Below are 19,645 nucleotides of genomic sequence, written 5' to 3'. Positions count from 1 at the left end.
TCACATCTCTCATGTAATTATTTAATAGCACTATAGGTATTTTTCTTATTCTCGTCTTGTTACCGTTATTACCCCAAAACAAGGTGTGTAACGGTGAGAGATGCAGGACACACACACACACACACACACGTTGTTTAAAATATATTGTTAAAAATAATAAGCAAAGCAGTTTATTTTAAGCAACATTTTATTTTTATTTTTTTAAATCAAAAAAAAAAAAAATCCCTCAACACGGATTGAATGAATGGCATAGGCCACATCGAGCCTTTTCCTTTACATGGATCCCTCGAAAAAAATGAATCCAATCTTAACATGCAACTAGTTTATTTCAGAAAAAACAAAAAACAACCCCCCCCCAAGAAATTATACTTTGTAGGGAAATATTTAATTCAGCTATATCAAATCAGAACAATACACAGAATCCACCAAATTAAAGCTTGGCAGCAGTGTTGACATTAGCTGTCAGGCCCAGTGTTCTGCTAGCAGGGTGTTAAGCAGGGGTCCCTGAAATAAAGGATCTCTCAACAAGCCCACATGCTCAGCGTCTTAAATTTTCTAGGGGAAATTTACACATCTACATCTGGCATAACCAGTTTAACATATCTATTTTACTCAGAAATCCACAAGTTAGGGAAATGAAAGTGCACCCTGATACTCCATTTCATAAAGCCTAGAATGAATATGCAATGATTTGCCTTGTATCTGTATAAGCAGTCTAGTGTTGTACTACATGGGGTTCGTCTAGAAGGCTCTGAAAAGCTGGTTTGACATGTATCCCAGATGGAGGAAGGATGTTTGGGCTTCTCTCTCGAGGTTAGCGAGCTCCAGGACTGTTGGGGCCAGAGCATCCACATGACCCTTGTAGTTGCCACCTAGGCCAAAGATACAAGTTTGGTGGTCAACCTTAACACAAAACCTGAATATGCAACACTATATATACACACACACACACTACCATGCTAACTGCCTGGTCAAACCATGATGCTCATTACCAAAAATGTAACCAATACAGATATTAACTGAACATCAGTTGCTACTGTTTTAGTAGGGTCATGTCAAGAGAAGTTTAGACAAACCTCCCAATGCTCTGCGCTGACCGTAGGTAACCTTTCCATCAAATTCATCTACAGGTACTTTGATGTCTGCCTCACACTGGGTGATCGTGCACTTCAGATGCTCCTCAATTTCAGATAGTAGCTATGATCATAGGACAAGGAAAAAGAACATAAACAGAATTTCAGAACTCAAGTGGAAAGATGTTATATTTTCACAACATCAACAACAAAAAAAGCTTCAGCTTTCCATCAATCCATTATCTGTAACTGCTTATTCTGTTTAGGGTCGCAGGGGAGCTGGAGCCTGTTCCAGCTGTCACTGGGCGAGAGGCGGGGTACACTCTGGACAGGCTGCCAGTATATCTAAGGGCCAACAAAGAGAGACAGAGACAGACAACCCCTCACACCTACCTGCAATTTTAAAGTCACCAATTAACCTAACATGCAGGTCTTTGGACTGTGGGAGAAAACTGTACATGAAGGACACCCACGCAAGCATTGGGAGACCATGCAAACTCCCCACAGAAAGGCCAATGTTGGTCGGGGACGCAAACCCTCAACCTTCTAGCTGTGAAGTGGCAGCGCTAACCCCTCCACCACCGTGCTTCCTCGCTTTAGGTTTCAGTGCAATACAAATTACAGAAATTAAAAAACCTTGGGTTTCTGCATGAATATGTCAGATTATTCACCTGACACACACTCAAAAGGTGGCCTTTTGAACAGAATGACTAATTCTCAAATCTGTTGCTATATCAAATTACTTTGATAGCTGTCTGTTAAATCAAATAGAGTATCATATTTCAAACACCAAATTTCATTTGCTGCCTCAGCTTGATTAAGTTAGTATCCATGTCTTTGTTCACCTCTTTCTCGTTGTACCAGATGGTGCAGCCTCCATCCTCCTTCAATCGGGTGTTATAGCAACCTCTGCCTCGGTTCGGGCAAACATGGTACCAAACCTGCATGCAAAGAAAGATGAACAAGCTTCAAAATATTTACATCAAATTATCGGTGTATTTTTGTCATTCAGCTTACTTTCTCTTTCTCCATAGCAACCAGGGAGATGGCCAAACCCATTCTGTAAGTTGAAGAAAACAAAATGTTACCTTTATGGGCAGTGTTATCATTTTTTGCTATACTTTGATGACACGTTTATCACATGCATTTAAGATCAATTTAAGGAAACTTTCCAAAACAAAAATCATCAACATCTAAGAAAATAAAGCACACAAAAATGCCAGTGCTAACCTTTCTGCTCTTCCAACTCTGCCAATACGATGGACATAGTTCTGCTTCTCATCAGGCAAAGTGACATTAATCACTGGAGAAAGAAATTATAAGATGAAACTTGTAATTGAAACTTTCTGCCACGAGTTCTTACATGACTATGTAAAATACAGAAAAGAAAAGTCTTCAAGTATTTAATATGTGGTAATAATTTGTCTTACCATAAGGAACTCCGTGGATGTCAATTCCTCTGGCAGCAACATCTGTGCAAATCAAGAGCCTCACTTCTTTTCTCTGAGAAAACAACAGTTTTAAAATATTGTATAAAGAGTTTTACATTGTCAAACACCATTTTTAAGTATTTGTTCTTCTACCTTAAAACACTCCAAGTTACTTTTCCGTTCATTGGGCTTACGATCACCATGGAGACAAACACAAGATAATTGGTGGCCTTTGCTGTCTGGACCTGAAGCAAAAAACAAAAACAAACAAACAAACAAGTGAGTGTGTCAGAATTCTAAATTGAAAGAAAAACTGTCTCATGGTGACTGTTTTTCCACGTACACACAGCTACACCCACAAACCAAATGCATTGGGGTCGTCCCACTTTTTCATGGCTAAAAACTGTAACCTAACTGGCACTGATGTCTCCTACCTCCCCCTTGCTGAATGAAGTACTGCTCCATGTTGTCACAGTCGATCTTGGTGCGACAGAAGATTATGGCCTGATCCATCTTGTGCTCTTTGATGGCCCTCACTGCGTACTCGCCCTTCAGGACCTTGATGGCTTCTGACCACATTTCTAAAATGCACATTTATAAATGCAATTAAACCATCATAAAAGCTGTTGTTTATAGAGTTCACAAATTATAAAGTAATAAGAGTGGTCCAATCTGCTGCTTATCTGTCTTACCTGCAGTATTGGCTCCTGGTCTGGTGTTATCTTTGGCATGGACTTCATCAGTCTATGCATGGGAAAAACAGATCAAAGTAGAAAAAAGCTCGGTCAACACATTTATCCAAAGAGAGAAATGTGACGTTATCTTACAAACTTTAAAAAAGTGAATAATTCTTCCAAGTAAGTTAAAAGTTAATGAACAGAACACTTCAGTATGTTTGATTTAAATTCTTCATTTCCATTTTAGGCTCTTACTCACCCTGATGTGGTTCTTGCCCAGGCGCTCCCAGAGACGGTCGGTCTTAGGATTGACAGGTACCACCACATGATGGACAGTCTCGGGAACAGAGTCCTCCCCCTTCAGATCCACCCAAGTGGGGAAGTGCATGATCCGTTCCGACAACTTCTTTACGTCAAACGAATGCAAAGTAGCTGAGCATACAATCACCTGAGGCAACAACAACAAAAAAATCTCTTTAAGCCCCTTGTCATCATAAACCTACCTAATTGTGCACTTTGCTTTGATAGCTAGTGTGCAGCAATGAACACTGTTCCAAGCGTATTCATCAGTACTTCTGTTTCTATCTGTTGTTACGTGTGTTTGTATACTGCTTTGTAAATCATTCTTACCTTGTCACTAAAATGGGTAATGCAGTGCAATTTAACTGGAGCGTTACCTGCAGTCTCTTGCCATCAGAGGTGACCTGTGGGATTTGATTGTGGATTCTGTTAATGAAGTCAGTATAGCCAGCTGACAGGAGGCCATCCTGAGAATCAGAACAAATTTATCTTGTCAGGAGATAGTTTAAATATACAAAGTAACCATTAACCAGTATTTGTATAGTCTAGACCGCAGAGAATCCATGCTTCTGATGTAATAATGAAGTTTTATTTTTATTTTCTGTAAACATTTTCAACATACACACTCATCCAGGACCAGAAAGCGGACTTGGGAGAGGCTGAGTTTGCCAGTGGATATGAGATCATCCAGTCTGCCAGGTGTTCCTACCACAATGTCAACCTGATAATCACACAGAGGGTAGAAAAAATGAATAGAAGCAACAAAGCAAAAATGATATCTGCTAGAAAAAAAAAACTGTTTGATCTCTTCATCTAACATTGACTAAAACTAAATTAGTGTCAGTTTGGAGACTGGGTTTTTCACATACCCCCTGCTCAAGAGCAGCCAGCTGCTCCCTGGCAGCCACACCTCCAATTACCAGTAGCTCCCTGCAGTGACAGATTAAGAAATTACACACCAAAGCCTATCTTGAACATTGGCGCCATCTACTGGTCCCGAATCGGTATTACACATACAGTGTGAAAGGACAGCAGATGCAGCATAGAATGAACTACCATTGTCAACATCAGCACAGTATAATCTACCTGAGTTTGGGGTTATCCACATATTTCTTAAACTGCTGGACGTTGTTCAGAGTCTGCTCAGCTAATTCCTTAGAAGGCTCAATGATCAGGGCTTTGGGTGAGTTGGATGAAGCTTTCACCTGACTGACTTTAGCGCTGCCTGCACAGCAAGAAAAAGAGACTCAGCAAAGGAATGAGTAACTTTATATGGCCTGTGCTTTTTGTCAAATTGAGCAATTACCTAATAAAATTAGTGTGATGTTTTTGCTTAATTATCCATGCGGCACCTAAAGCTTAAATTTGATGTACACAAATATCATTATCATTACATCTTCATTACAACTAGGATTTTTATCTTACAAATACATATAGTATATTTTTGTCTGTTAGTGGATGGACTTTATACACCTGAAATATAAGTTGCATCCACACACCTGTCTCTGAAGATTTGGCTGTGTGAGCCTCTGGTGCTTTGTCAAGAGCAACAAACCCATTCTTTGGTGGATTTTTAAATTCTTCTCCTCCAAAGTTGAACTTGAGCTCTGCATTCTGGAAGACAAGTAAACAAAAAAGGAATATGTACTGTAGGTAAATCCTCCATCTGCTAGTTTGTTCCCACAGTTAATCTGCAGTGTTCACTAATGTTACCTTGAGCACACAGGAGGCAAAGAAAGGCTGATTCCTCAGATTTTGGGGGATCTCAAAAGCCAAACCTAGGTCATTACCTGGAAAACAAAATACCAAAAGAAACCACCAAGAAACATAAGAAACTTTGATATTTAGCAGAATAATCATATTGAAAATTACAACTATTGACACCAAACCGTTTTTGGTGAAGGAAATTTGGCCTTTGTCTAGATCCAAGTAGCATCCAATAGTGTCATGCATGGTAAACTCCTGTGAAGTAGAAACATAAGAGAAAATTACCCTCACAACAACAATTACTAAACACCATGGTCATTCACTAACTGTTACCTCTCCGTAGCTGTCAAACTGCTTGTTGTTAGATTTCTTTCCGGTCCCTCCAAAACCAAAACCATACTTGTCAGTCCCTGTAAAAGAATTTTGTAAACATAAATTAGGTCTGGATAGAATTGTTGTTCTATTTGGGCTGTTTATTTTGTCTAAGAGTGCAACAAGTAAGAGAACATACCCAAATCCAGCGCTGCCTGACTGGTGGACCAGCCTACCCGACACAGACCCTGATCATGGCAGGTCACCTCATAGCAGTATTTTCCTAGACAGAGAAAGAAATGGACAAAGGACTGGTGACCTTTGACAACAAACACATACATGTTTCCACCTCTGTAAAAGAAATATCCAGTTCTTGTGAAATTCACATTTACAGTCTTGGCCTGAATCTCAATCAAGTTAAAAAGCATTTTATATACACTACACACCTTTAGTGACACTTTTTGTAGAGCGACAGCCGTGCCACTCTTTAAACTCTCTGCTCTGGCAGCAGACGCCATCTGGACCAATTGCTTTACAAGTAAAAAAATAAAAGTGTGAATGAGGAGGGGCAACAAAGAACAAACGCTGGCCTCTATCATTATTACAGTACATGCTTGTTTTCCTGCTCTTACCAAAGGCTGGACTGCGGTCATAAGGATTCATCTGCCAGTTGTTGAAAACTGAGAGTAAAAAATATTCAAAAGCAGTTTAAATATCTACAGAGCCCCCACTGATGTTATCATTTCTGAGACACTGCATTATGTAGATGCTAACTTAATAACCAAACATATTAAGATGTACTCACTAGCTCCTCCAGTCTTGATCGAAGCCCTTCCCTTCTTACCCTCCTGCTGATCCTTCAGAGTCTCATACACAATTTGGATCAGTGGGATACTGAAAGCCTGAATATGGTAAATATTATACGTCAGCCTTTATAAGTTGCATGACCTGATATTTAAATGCTTTACCAGACAAAATATAAGCAACCTGCAGAGGTGAAGTTCAATTTTATAATCAGGTGGATTTCAAATACTTACTCCCGTTTTACCACTACCAGTTTCTGCTGCCTACAACAACAACAAAAAAGAGAAGATGTGAAACTTGCAGCTGAAGGCAACGTTTGGATAGCAGACAAAGAAGCCAACTTACCATAAGTACATCTCCTCCACCAAGAATAAGGGGAACAGACTCTGCCTGGATGTCAGTAGGCAACCTGGAAAACAATGACTCAGATAAGGCAGTTCATTGTCACCTGTTATCATATTGATTGATGTGGACTTTCATCGCCAGGTAAAAACAATATGGATGGACGTAACAATACAGGCATGAATCATACTGATTGATGTGGACGACAAGCAAGTAGCCCATGACTTACAGCCAGTCCATCTCTTCTACAGCCTGCGCGATTTCAGGCATAACCCCCATTTCTGTTTATCAAGACATATGTATCGTTCAGAACACGTGTATGGCTTTTAAAGGTGGTTTTGTGTTGATGACGTACATTTCAAATGCGACATTTACACACTAAAGTCCATTTAAAAGTCTTACCAGAAAACGCTGCCATTATCGCTGTTACGAGTACAACCCTGGTGCGACGCAGCCGGATGTACAATGCAACGTGGTCAACCGGCTTTCTGCGGAGTTTTATGACATTGGTTCCGGATAGTATTCGTAAAAATCTTAACAGTTTACAGAATACATTGCTTGTGGAAGTACTTGGCGCAGCACATCATTTTATGTTAGTATTATCTTTTGGTAAAAAACTAAAAATTCGCTTCCCCTGAACGGCGCGTTTTTTCTCAAAACGCGCTTGCCTGACACATTTTGTCCTCTGCTAACCGCCGTAGACCTTTGACAGCTGGTAAACATGGCTGAAGAAAGTCTAATTGAAGGCGAAGAGGAAAACATTTTATATGATTTACTTGTTATTACTGAATGGCCCCCAGAGACGGACACTCAGGTTAGTCACACTTTAACTTTTGTTAATTGTGAGCCTCCTGTGTGGGCGTTGTGTTGAGCATTTATGTGTAAAAAGGGCCACCTAAAGTCAACTATTCTGCAGTTTCATAGGGTCAGCCATGCAAAGCCACGTAGCACATCCATAGCTACTGTCAGACAACTAATCATAAGCACTGTTCTCACATGGTAGCGTTGGGTAGCTTTTGTTTTGCAGCGATATTGTGGACACACACTTAACCCGGCAGATTTTCATTGGAAAACTTATTTTACAATCTACAGCTTTACGCTAGCCTAACGTAGCATTTGCCCTCTCACTTTACCAATACAACAGGATATAGATGTATCAAACGCTAGCATGTTACTTTATTATATTTCCAGATACGAGGCAACAAGGAGCACAACACTTCACTGGTTGCCAAAGCAGTGACAGGTAAGTTTTGCTTTTTGTAGCCTGGTTTTGAAATTGTGCACACTTAAAATAAACACTTTACCTCCTAACAAAATGTATTTTACTACCAGACTATGAACAAAACCTCTTTTACAAGTTGTTTGTGATTGCTCTAGATAAAAAGCTTGGACAAAATACCCGCATCACTTTAAATAAACACTTAGGTGCTATCTCACTATTTTATTGAAATGGCTAGCAATGCTGAAAAGGTGTTTTTCCTCTACAGAATTATACAGAAAAATAGTTTTAAAGTGGTTGTTAAATAGGCAGTGCCATAGTTTAATGGATTTGGTTAAAGAGACTGTTTTTCAGTATATCCTTGAGTAGAACTTTGAATATCGAATTAATCCAAACATTTGTCCTTATTTAACTATGTTCTGATTGTAATATATGATAATAATATTCCCTATACTAATCAACAAAATTAGGCATTATCACACATGTACCACAATGATAAATCATAACTGTTATTAATTTTCTACAGGTCCATTCCGCCTAATTCTGCACTATTTGTGGTACAGGTAAGTTTATCCTTTTACTTTCTAAATGCAGGTTTATTTGTGAAATAAAGTCAGAATAGCACTGTCTGGTACATAAAAATAGGAATAGAAACTTGGGAAAACCATTTAAAAATCAGGCTTTTGAAATCAACCTGTACAGCAAATAGCTCCCTTGGTGCTGTTTTTTTTTTTTTTTTTTTTTTAGCCATTTTGTTTGATGGTTCAAAATCTGTATATTTATGATCTCCTTTTTGAATATTGCTCAGAGTCACATTTTAATATTTCACAGTTAGGCTTTTTTTAAATGCAGGAACTTACCTAATCATAACTGGACTTGTACACCTTGTCCAGGGTAGTGGTTTTGTTTTCACTGTCATCTGCCCACTTTGTAGACAAGTTCCATTATCATTTTTGGCATACGTAAGAGGTAGTACTAAATCAAGTTACAAAACATTTGCTATTGCTCAAGAAACTGTCTTATAGGTGTACTGTCACATCATGTCTGTTTAGCCTTCCTTTTACACATGACGGCCTGGAAGCGTATGCTGAGCTGACAAAACCTGCTGTCTCTATTTTTCCTATGCTTGCTGCTACTGCTTCTGTAAATTCCCTTTTATAAGATTAGTAAAAATATGTTTAATTAGAAAGAAAGAGACACACTGTGAGAGAAGCAGGAGAAGTCTATATTAAAAAAACAAGCTTTTACTAAAGACTTATATGAACTTAACTGCATTGTTTTACCACATGTACATGAGAGCAGATGGACTTTGAGATTGGTTATATTTACACATTTAAATTTGGTAAAGATTTTTACCACTTACAAGTGAATATTTTGAGTTTATAGAATCAACCCTTTTGTTTTTTGTTTTAAAGAGGTATCTTTTATTAGGTTTTAGAACGGCAGTACCTCAGTTGGTAGAGTGGCTGCCTAATGACCATAGGGTTAAAGGTTCGTGCCCCACTTTTTCAGAAAACATGTCAAACGTCCGTGGGTAAGACACTGAACCCCCAACAGCCCATCCCCATCCCCAGCCATGCAGTGCCTGTCCCAAGCCCGGTAGAAACTGGGGAGGGTTGTGTCAGGGAGGGCATCCGACGTAAAAAAAAAAAAAACAAAACTTTTATTAGGTTCTCTTTTTTCAGTCTAAGCCTGAATATACTGGCCTTTTTACTCAGCTATTGCTACATATTTCGGATGAAACGTGTTAACAGAAGGCTGGATGTGACCTACCATGGATTTAGTAATGCTCTGTAGCATTGGGTCCTACTTATTTTCTCGGTGGGTGGTTAGCAAGCACCACCAATAACCTTGTTAAATATTTAAGAACTCCTCTAGACCTGCTTGGTTCTCAGCTCTTCTTCTTTTTTAGTGGAAGTTTTATTTAAGATTTTTATTGAGCAAAGGGGGACAACAGAATTTTCTGTTTCACAATTGAAGTTAGAAAACAAATTTCACAGATCTTGTTACTGTAGACATTGTTGATTGTAGAGATTGTCTTTTGTTTTCTTTATTGGGGACCCCCTCAAAGAAAGAGATGATGCAATTCAAGTGGTTTATTCTGTTATAAAATATCAAATACATGTGTCTCTATAATTGTGCCCCCATAATAAATTACAGTAGAATAAAACACAACATGTAAAGACTAAGAACTACTGTTAAATGATATTGCTTATGCTTAAGGATATTGGTGAGCTAAATTTATGGGGCAAATAACACAACAGCTGAAAGTATTACTGAGACTAATGGAAACAAAACAAAACAAAAAGAAAATCGATCCTGCAAATTCTTAAGGAGTCTTTGCTAGAAACATTCACCGCTATTTAAAAGCAACCTCAGCAAGAAGATAAATAACTTTTTGAGTCATCACCCTTTTTAAATATGTTGCTTTTTTACTTGTTCTCTTTGTTTTATTCTATAAATCTCAGCCCCAGCAGCTCGTCTCTGCCCTCTGGTCTCATCCGCCTGGCAAACAAACAGATCAACTGGCAGCTGGTTCTTGCAAGGTGCAACACACAGACACACACACACACTCTCTCTCTCTCTCTGTCTCGCTCCCTGTCTCTCTCTCTCTCTCTTTCTTTGTGATCGATACCTGCGGCTCTAAACCATCCTCTCTGCTGCTTCTCTCTCTTCTCTCTTCCCTTTGCTTATCTCCTCAACCAATCATTTAATTGTACTTTAGTTTAATTGTTACAACAGACAAACCAAGTTGAAAGGCAGTTTTTAATTGGTTATTGATTCAGCTGTGTAAGAAACTGTTAAGCGTAGTCAATTGATGCTGCAAATGTCCATTAGTTTGATGTGCTGGATCCTTCCATTTTATTTCTGTCTGCCTTCCTACCATTCTTTCTGATTTTATTCCCTCTGAAACTATCTGTGCTCTGTTTAGTGCTCCAAATTATTATTATCCCCCCTTTACCCCAGCTTATCTTCCACACACACACACACACACACACACACACACACACACACACACACACACACACTGAAGTTAAACATTTCTTTGGTTCAATGTAACAAGGTACTGCGTGTTGCCTTCTTTAATAACTTGATTTCATGTCTCATTTTGATTTAAATTGAGTATAATTACATTAAGTTATAATTTATTTCTGTCTTCTTTCTCTCATCTTCTGTTCCGTCTCATTTCTTTCTTTCGTTTGTTCATTCCTCACAGCTGTCTTGTTTTTCTCCACAGTAATGGCAAACTCTTGGCAGTGGTTCAGGACCAGTGTGTGGAGATTAGGTAATTATTGAACTCCATCCCTCTGTTTGAGACACTGTCTGTGTATCCGGGTGATAGAGAACCTTTTAATTAATGGGGCAATTTATCACATCTGGCTTTAAAATGAACTGCAGTCTCAACATGTATCTAACAATTTTCACTGTACATTCAGTAACAATAGAATCATTTCTAGTATAAATATTTGAGTCAACCTTTTGTGACCCCCATTTGTTACTTCGGGTGAGAATTAAATTACTATTTTCAAAACAAATTAAAAAACTAAAATATCTATAAATGTTTTAATTTGTGTATGTGACAAACAGAGAAAGAGACCAAAGCATACATGAGTATGTTTGTGCTCATTTTGAGTGGTTGTAATTATTTTCAGACACAAATCCAATTTTCCCCTACACAGAAAAAACCTTCTCACTCAGCATTGTGCTATTGACATGACAATGTAATGCTTTAAATGGAGTAAAATTAATATGAAAATCAATAACAGCAATTTACGAATTATACACATGCTTTGGTCTCTAGGGGCTAACAAGAGGCAAATTCAACTATCTGAAGTCTTAGCTCACATGATTATTTACTGCTTGACCCTTTGTGTACCTCGGAGTAATTTTCATACACACATCAATATCTAAAAGATAAGATTGTCTCTGTTGTCACTTTCACCCAGAATTGCGTTGTGGTTTACTCACTGTAATCGAGAGCAATCAAGTGTCTTTACTTATGCCTCAGCTTTATGTTGTGGGTTTCTCTGGTGTCCTCGGTTCACACTACTGTTGTTTAATCACAGAGTGTTTTATAGCCGTTCTTCATGGCATCAGTTGGTGTGAGTTAAGTCAGCTCAAGGCCTTATCCACTGTGCTCTGTTAAGAGTCTTTCTAAACACTGCCTGCTCCCAAGGCCCTGCTTGATTGATCCAATGAGCTACTTTAGTTGGCAGGCTATCAGCAGATGTTATGACCCACCTCATATCAGGTCAAATCAGGCTGTGTGTGTGTGTGTGTGTGTATGTGTGCGTGGATGCGTGTGTGTGTTTCTTTGCGTGAGTGCGTGTGTGTAGTTGCACACTTGGGTATGTGTGTCCTTGTCTTGAAGCGTTTATGTCACTGCTTTTTTGCTTTTATTTCCTTGTGTGTTTGCTCCTCAGGTCTGTGAGAGATGATTTTGGCTCAGTCATTGGGAAGTGCCAGGGTAAGACCCTCTCCACTTGTTTTATCACTCACGTATGATAAATGACACATACATTCCCACAGCTCAACTCACTAAACCCATTTGCTGTATAAATGTGATGTGTTATTGTTGTGCAGTACATTCAGTGTAATTTGTCTGTGCTTGCAACTCTTTATGTGCTATGTTTGTCTTTTTATTTGATCTTGTAGAGTTATGGCTTGTGACCTTGTATTGTTCTCTGTGATTTTGAGTGATTACTTACACACACACACACACACACAAACAGAAAAACAGAGGCAAAGAAACAGAGAGAAAGCAAGATTAAGGGCAAACTGTGTGGATGTGAGAGTGTGCAATCTGCTGCTAGGTGTTTATGTTTTTATCTAATCAGATACAAACCTTAATCAAAAGCCTCGTTTTCTGATCTTTTTTTGGATCTTTAATTAAAAAAACATAAATTTAAATCAAGTAGAATATCAGACCATTCATTCATAGGTTTATCGTTGGTCTAAGATTTTAAACATATCGATCAATGCGGTTAATTGGAAAGAGTGAAAGAGATTGTGAACAGCAACACAGATAATCACCCTCATCCCTTATGCTGCCGCACATTAAACACAGTCTTAGACTGGCTGATATATAATGAATCACCTTGATTGTTTGATTAGCTCTTAAAATAGTCTGGTGTGTACTATCTAAAGGGGGTGAGGCCTAAATTTCCAAACTTTCTGAACTAGTCTAGAAGTTACGTGGTTGTAAACATGTTACAGAATAAAGAGCATTTAGACACATGTACATGTTTTATTTACTTATTTATTTTTTTACTTAAAGCTGCACTGATCAAAATGTGTGTTGGAATAGAAAAAATCACTATATGTAATTTAAAAGAGGTTGTTTATGGTGATGGAGAATCAGAACAGAAATACAGAGAATTATCAAAGGATTATGCGTTTCCTCTTAGTTCTGCATATTTTATTTAATATTTTTTGGGTTCCAGCCCACAGCCTGATCAGTTTGCCCACTGCTCCCATTAAACATGTTTTGAGCAAAACCAGCCTCCTGTCTTAGGCACAAAAAAACCCACTACACTACACCAACTCTGAGCCATAGGCCGCCAAATTTAGCAACTAGTTGGTGTACATAATGGAGCCATAGGCAGGTAAAGACTGTTTTTCTAAAGTAAAGAGTTTGTGGCAGCAAAAATGAGAGTGAATATTACTTACTGTACATTCATCAGGTAGCCACTACAATTTAATAACATTGCTTTGTGTCTGCTAAATGATGTAATGTGTTCACTATAACCACATTCTAAGGAGATTAAATGCATTCCACAGATGTAGCTCTTCCCCCAGTGGTCATAAAGTTGTCATCAATGTAGGTTTAATTCGGGTTTTAAGGTCTTCTGCAGGGTCACCAATTTAAAGCCCCTATGTATAACGCCAACAGCAGCATAGCGGACATTGCATGACAATATTCTGCAGTGGCTCTCAAAACATACAGCACCATATAAAGTGTCTGAAACTAATAGTTGAATTATGAGATTGATTTTCCAATAAAAAACCAAGGCCTTTATTTTTTAGCTCTATTTCAAAGCAGCTATCATCCGAAAAACATCCCCTACATGTAATGGAAAATTAAAAACTATTAAAGCCACCTTTATTTATATTCACATTTATCTGCACATGCATTTGCTTCCACACTACTACATTGCTTTAAACAAATCACAAATGCAAAGCAAAAACTCAGTACAAAGTCCAACAGGAAAAAGTGCAGTTATGTCAATATTTTCTATCTCAGAATCTTGCCTTTCTTAAGTTCCTTTTCTTTACGTTTTTTCAAATTTTCGTCATCTTTCCCACCCCTTCCACCAGACTATATTTGTTCTGCTCTGGCTAGCCTTCATTGTGGGCTATTGTTCTAATAGTGTGGTACAAAGTGTGGATAGCAGTAGCCCCTGGGCCCATGTAAACCCCAGCCTCCCCCCTCCTTTTCATTCCATTTCATCTCCCCTTTTCATTTCATTTCACGGAGATTTCTCCTAATGGATTTTGCTGTGATCCTGCCTTTAATGGCATTTGCTTTTAATGGAGGAGTGTGCGCATTTGTGCGTTACAGTTTTTGCTTCTGTGCGCTCTTGTGTGTATGTATCCCAGTGCGTGTTCCTGTTTGGCACATCCATACCTGAGGATCACTCTCTGTCTCTTTCTCTTTCCCTCACTCCCTCCCTGTCTGCTCCTGTTACTGTTGAGACGTCTCCCACCCCTGTACATAATTCATAAGTGTTGAGCTCTGATAAATGCATTTGCAAGGCTTTAGATAGAAGGCTTCTATTGGGTCGTTGGGTGTAATTTTCCACAACTTCTGCCCCCATCATCCCTAGCAAAAAAAAACGAAAAAAAAAAAAATACAGAAAAACAGGACAGTAGCATCCAATTTTCCAGCTCCCCAAAAAAGCTATCTATGTGGAAATGGAGCGCTCTCAGGAGCAGAACAACATACTGTATACAATTCATAATGGGAGGCGATATAGCGAAGGAGGCAGTCTGAGAATGAAATACAAAAAAAAAAGATTGAAATAGGAAGCAAAAAAGCCAAAATAACAAGAAGGGACCAGAGGACGGACTTGGTATCTATTGTTCTCATAATGCTACATGTTCTTGTCTGCTCCTCTTTGGCCGAGAGTCTCAAAGGTGTGTTAAATCGCCTACTTCCTGAGGTGCTCTACAATACTTAGGCTTTAAAGTTTGGGGAGCTATTATTTGTCTCAGTAGGTGCCGGAGTCATTGTTTCTCGCTCTCTTTTTATGCACCGCCTTTTCTCTTGTTCTCTCTCACTCTGTCTGTCTCGCCTCCCACTTCATCCCTTTGTTCTTCATTTAATATTCTAGTCATACAATATCCGACGCCTCCATTCGTTTGCAGTATTGCCCACCAGGGGTTGCAGCAGCATTCCTCCGACAAGAAATTCAATACAATAAACGCCAATAGCACTGTTATGTGATATCAACGAAAACATAACTTCCTTTTCATAACTTTATTGCTTAGCAGACATAGTACCCATTGTGACATATTGTGTTTCACACTGTTCTCCAAATGCAGAAACCTAGGACTATAATACATTTTGCAGCTAGAAACATGAATTTACAAATTCTCCTCAGCCACAGAGATTGTGGCTATTTGCTTAAATAAGTCTGACCTCATAACCCCCTATATGGATAATCAGGTATTCAAAACAGAGTGGGGATCAGGGGCCTGCAGACTACCCCGTTTCTTCTATCAGAGGGAAATATGACAGCAAAGCCTTGAGAAAGTGCCAGCAGGCAGAGATGTGCTTTATCACAGCGATATGGTTACACTCACAGCACTGCTGAGCCAGCAGATTGTTGAAACAGTAGCCTGTACTTCAATAAAAGCTGGATTTATGATCTCTGTTCTCCTCCCCCTGTCTTTTTGCCTCTCTTTTACTCACTACACCTTATCCCCCCTCCCCCCACACAATGAGTGTGCATGTGACTGTATCCGTGCTCCTCTTGAGAGACAATTATTGAGATGTATTACTCTAGCTATCGTTTGTAGATGAATTGGATAGGTCCTTAGATGCACTATGTTTATCTATGGGATTAGCTTTATCCTTCTTCTCCCATCTGTATTCATCATCGGAACACCACAGATTATTAGTAGAGAGTTTCCTCATCAGGTTTAGTCAGAATCTCTCGTCTTTCTTACTCTGTGTTCTGTGACTTTTCAGGTCTTTATTTTTTTTTAATCTCCATCTGTTACAGTGCCAAAGGACCCAAATCCCCAATGGCGAAGGGTGGCATGGAGCCATGACTGCACGTTGCTGGCTTACGCAGACAGCACCGGCACTGTGCGCCTGTTCGACCTCATGGGCAGTGAACTCCTTGTCATCCCACCGGTAACCATGCCAATCCCTCCTCTTTAATGTCATCAACAACCCACATCTCCTATCACTGTGTTGGATTATTTTCCGGCACTCTCGCTCTTACATATAATTGATTCAAGAACAAAATGTTTCATCTAATATTAATTTATGTTCAAACTTTCCTTAAGCTATCATTCATAAGTATCACACTAGTTTTTAAAACGAATCATCAGTTAAAGTTTGGAAAATGCTGTTTCTTAATACAAAATCATACTATACTATGACACTGTGTGATACTAAGGGGAGCCTGGTGGATCAGTGGTAGAGCTTCGGGTTTTAATTTAGAACGCCGCAGGCTCGAATCCCACCCCATCCACGTGTGGTCCTGAGCCCGGATAAAAATGGCGTAAAAACTCAACATACCAAATGTGCGGAACGTGCCGGAAGCCGTTGATTTGACTGATACTGTATGGTACTGTATTTGCAGCTCTGTAGTGATGCAGTGATGTTGAGTAAGACATTCAGAGAAAAGTTGGACATGCTCTGCTGTTTCAGTGTAGCACACATTAACGGGGCACTTTGAGTTGCCTGTCACCTTTTGAAGAAAACACCTCACACTCTCTGTGCTCTCTTTGTCTGTCACGCCTGCCTTCCAATTCATTGTCTGTTGCTTTCTCCTTTATTTCTTTCTTGTGAACCATTCTTCTTGTCTCCGTCTTCAGCACCTCTTCTCTTTAATTTTTCACATTCCCCCTGCTTCCCCAGTCTTCCCTTGATCCTCCTTTCTTTCTGTCCTCAAGCATTTGTCTCATCCTTATGTCTGTTGTTCAGTATTTCTCTTTGTGCTGCCATTTCAAGTCCATCTGCCATCCCCCCTCACTTTAATGTCCTCTGTGTACCACATATAACCATTAATTCACTTCTATCCATCATTTCTTTTATTTCTCTATCTGCCCTGTCAAGAAAGATGAGCACAGACATTTGGCCTTATCCCCAGCCACACTCATCTTTAGAAGACTGTGATCCTCATTCCTTGCCACTTTCCTTTTGTTATGCATGTGCAGTGTGTGCCTGCACCCTTTTACCAGCACCCCCTGCTCTGCTGTGCTGTTTCTCTTGTTTGTCACTGTTAAGTGCACACAACAGTGACTTGGTGCTATTTCTGGAGGAGATGATAAAAAAAGTCAATTTGACAGAAAGCGTACATGGATGAAAAAAATTAAAATTTGCCTCTTCCTCCTTCCCCCATCTCTCCCAGTTTCTGTCTCTATTTTACTTTATCTTTCTGTTATATTTTGTTTCCTGACTCCCATGTCCCATTATTTTCTTTAGTCACTTTTATGTTTTGTTCATTAAAAAAAGCTGCTGGTATAGTCTGTCTTTGTTGTTCACCCTTGTGAAAACCTGGTGGGGGCACAAACTGATAGATTAATAATAATCAAACGTATCTGTCTACATCTTTTCATTTTCTCTACCATTTATATCGGTCACCGCTCTCACACTGCATCTTCTTCTCTTTATCTAGGTAGTGAGTTTCCCCGGGGATTTCAGCTGTGCAGTGGCAGGCCTGATCTTCCTGGAGTACACAGCCAGTGCTCAGTGGTCAGCTGAGCTGCTTGTTATCACATATGGTGGGGCGCTCAAGAGTTATCTTGTCAGGTGAGAGACTAAATGGCTCCACTAATCCACATAGAAAAACGGCAGATAACAGGGTCTTAACGTACTATACGTCGTTATTAGTCACAATATCTTAACTAGAATAAATGACTTACAGTGGTTGTAAGGTCCTGTTACTGACATGTCAGGCAGGAACCTGGTACTGTTCGTTATCTATGTTTTAACTGCATTGGCTTTATATTCTAAGCTTAACAAGACACTGTATGCTGTTTCATATCCATTCAAATTTCAACTGAATGTTCAACTGTGCACCTTCACACTTTTACAGCCTTTCGCGCTCGTCCTTATTTCGAGTTTTTTACCATTTGCCTTATCTTACTTTACCTACTGTACATTTATGTTTAGGTTTTCAGCTGCAAATCTTTGAGTCTGTAAATGACAACTCAACTGTTTTCACATTTTTCTATAAACTTACACAATTCCATTGTGTCGTCTCTTTCTCTTTAGCTGCCATTTGAATTCTTTTAAACTTTAATGTTTATGCTGATACCCTTTCAACTGTCAGGTCTCTTCTCCTCTGAACACTCTTAAAAGGGTGTTTCCTATTCTTTTTAGTGCTTACACATCAGCTGACATTTAAGTTTTAATTTTATACATGAACTAGCACAAATCTCTTTTTACGATTCCACTTCACCCAACACTACCAGCTCATTGTATCACCATAGCTGATGGCTTATACGCTGCCATTTTAACTACTGTGCACTTTTAAACTCTATTTGGCCTTTAATCCTTAGCTAAAATAAAAGTTGTTTTAGTAAAGAGCAGTTCAACTAACTAGAACGTCCACCTTTCCACAGTAAGTGGAATAATGATTTGTGAAAACAGTTGAACTGAACCCCTAACAATAGGTATAGGGATTTTACTTGATTCTAGTATGTGCAATATTGCAGTTAAACTATAACTGTTCTGACTCTTCAAACCCTTTCAGCATCAGAATTTCAGCTGCTAAGAAAAATCACATCCTACACGTTATGCAAACAATTAAGATTTTAAGGCATTTTAACTCCTGCTTTTTAGCATAAATGTAAGTACACTTACATTTTCTTCAGAAAATTTTGCCTTTTGTCTCGTGGTTTTAACTAATACCTTAAACCATTTCAATGTTTAAATTGTTTTAGACAATGTCAAATATCCATCAAAGAGCATATTATAATTTTCTAAAGAATATTTTTATATTTTTTACTGGTTTCCGTCACTACCTGTTCCTTCGAAAGTGAGATCCATGGTGAACTGCTGTATTATCATTTGATTTAGCTGCATGTGATGTGTATTATAACCTTTATAGAACAGTGCAAACTTATTTTTGCCTGATTCAATGGTGCTTTCTTATCTATATATTCAACTCTTTGAATAATATTTCCCTTGCTTGCCAGTCCTTATTCAGACACTCCAAGACATGGGATGAGATTGTACTTGTGTGCCGAATCTTGATTGGAAGTCATTTTGCGCTGCACAACTTCCCTTCAATTCTGCATGCATAGTGATGTTTGCTAAGAAGGGAGGAAAATGCTGATTTATTTTTCTATTACAGGCAATAAACTTTGAAGCAGTGTGTGTGTAAGGAGGTAATTAAGATGTGGGGGACATTTGCACCAGATTTACTTCATTTTCAGTATGGAGCTTGGCCTTCCTTTTTATATGGCTACATTTCACTACTGTCCCTTAAACACTTTGAGTTAGAAGTTCAGAATTATAGTCGAGCCTTGAGGGTAAGTCATCTTTCTCAATTTTATGCTCTCTAGCAGAATTTTTGTATAGTTTAGTGCTTTACCGGG

At 38.9% G+C, this 19,645-nt stretch overlaps 2 protein-coding genes across 2 annotated transcripts in view; one reads left to right on the top strand and one right to left on the bottom strand.

Annotated features, from left to right (window-relative positions):
• Window positions 1-175: 175 nt before the first annotated feature.
• On the bottom strand, window positions 176-7,172 carry ddx1 (DEAD (Asp-Glu-Ala-Asp) box helicase 1). The gene is made up of 26 exons (XM_067481455.1): window positions 7,048-7,172; window positions 6,875-6,926; window positions 6,649-6,712; window positions 6,537-6,566; window positions 6,305-6,401; window positions 6,132-6,179; window positions 5,946-6,029; window positions 5,699-5,782; window positions 5,521-5,597; window positions 5,370-5,442; window positions 5,194-5,270; window positions 4,980-5,094; window positions 4,567-4,705; window positions 4,350-4,410; window positions 4,103-4,201; window positions 3,858-3,947; window positions 3,440-3,628; window positions 3,196-3,247; window positions 2,938-3,084; window positions 2,657-2,748; window positions 2,504-2,576; window positions 2,304-2,376; window positions 2,091-2,133; window positions 1,919-2,014; window positions 1,077-1,197; window positions 176-872 (listed from the first exon to the last, which is right to left on the bottom strand). Exons 1-26 carry the CDS (start codon window positions 7,061-7,063, stop codon window positions 742-744), a joined length of 2,223 nt encoding a protein of 740 aa, XP_067337556.1. The 5' UTR covers window positions 7,064-7,172; the 3' UTR covers window positions 176-741.
• Window positions 7,173-7,323: 151 nt separating this feature from the next.
• nbas (NBAS subunit of NRZ tethering complex) overlaps window positions 7,324-19,645 on the top strand; it is a 138,808-nt gene continuing 126,486 nt past the window's right edge. The window contains exons 1-8 of the mRNA XM_067481454.1: window positions 7,324-7,459; window positions 7,837-7,888; window positions 8,391-8,427; window positions 10,333-10,410; window positions 11,103-11,150; window positions 12,289-12,332; window positions 16,093-16,226; window positions 17,719-17,852. Coding sequence (XP_067337555.1) covers window positions 7,367-7,459; window positions 7,837-7,888; window positions 8,391-8,427; window positions 10,333-10,410; window positions 11,103-11,150; window positions 12,289-12,332; window positions 16,093-16,226; window positions 17,719-17,852 — 620 coding nt within the window. The 5' untranslated portion in view covers window positions 7,324-7,366. The remainder of the gene's footprint in view (window positions 7,460-7,836; window positions 7,889-8,390; window positions 8,428-10,332; window positions 10,411-11,102; window positions 11,151-12,288; window positions 12,333-16,092; window positions 16,227-17,718; window positions 17,853-19,645) is intronic.

The sequence above is a fragment of the Channa argus genome, chromosome 17 (genome assembly GCF_033026475.1).
Source record: "Channa argus isolate prfri chromosome 17, Channa argus male v1.0, whole genome shotgun sequence".
In the NCBI taxonomy this organism is placed as follows: Eukaryota; Metazoa; Chordata; class Actinopteri; order Anabantiformes; family Channidae; genus Channa; species Channa argus.
This window is presented reverse-complemented; position numbering and strand designations above follow the sequence as displayed.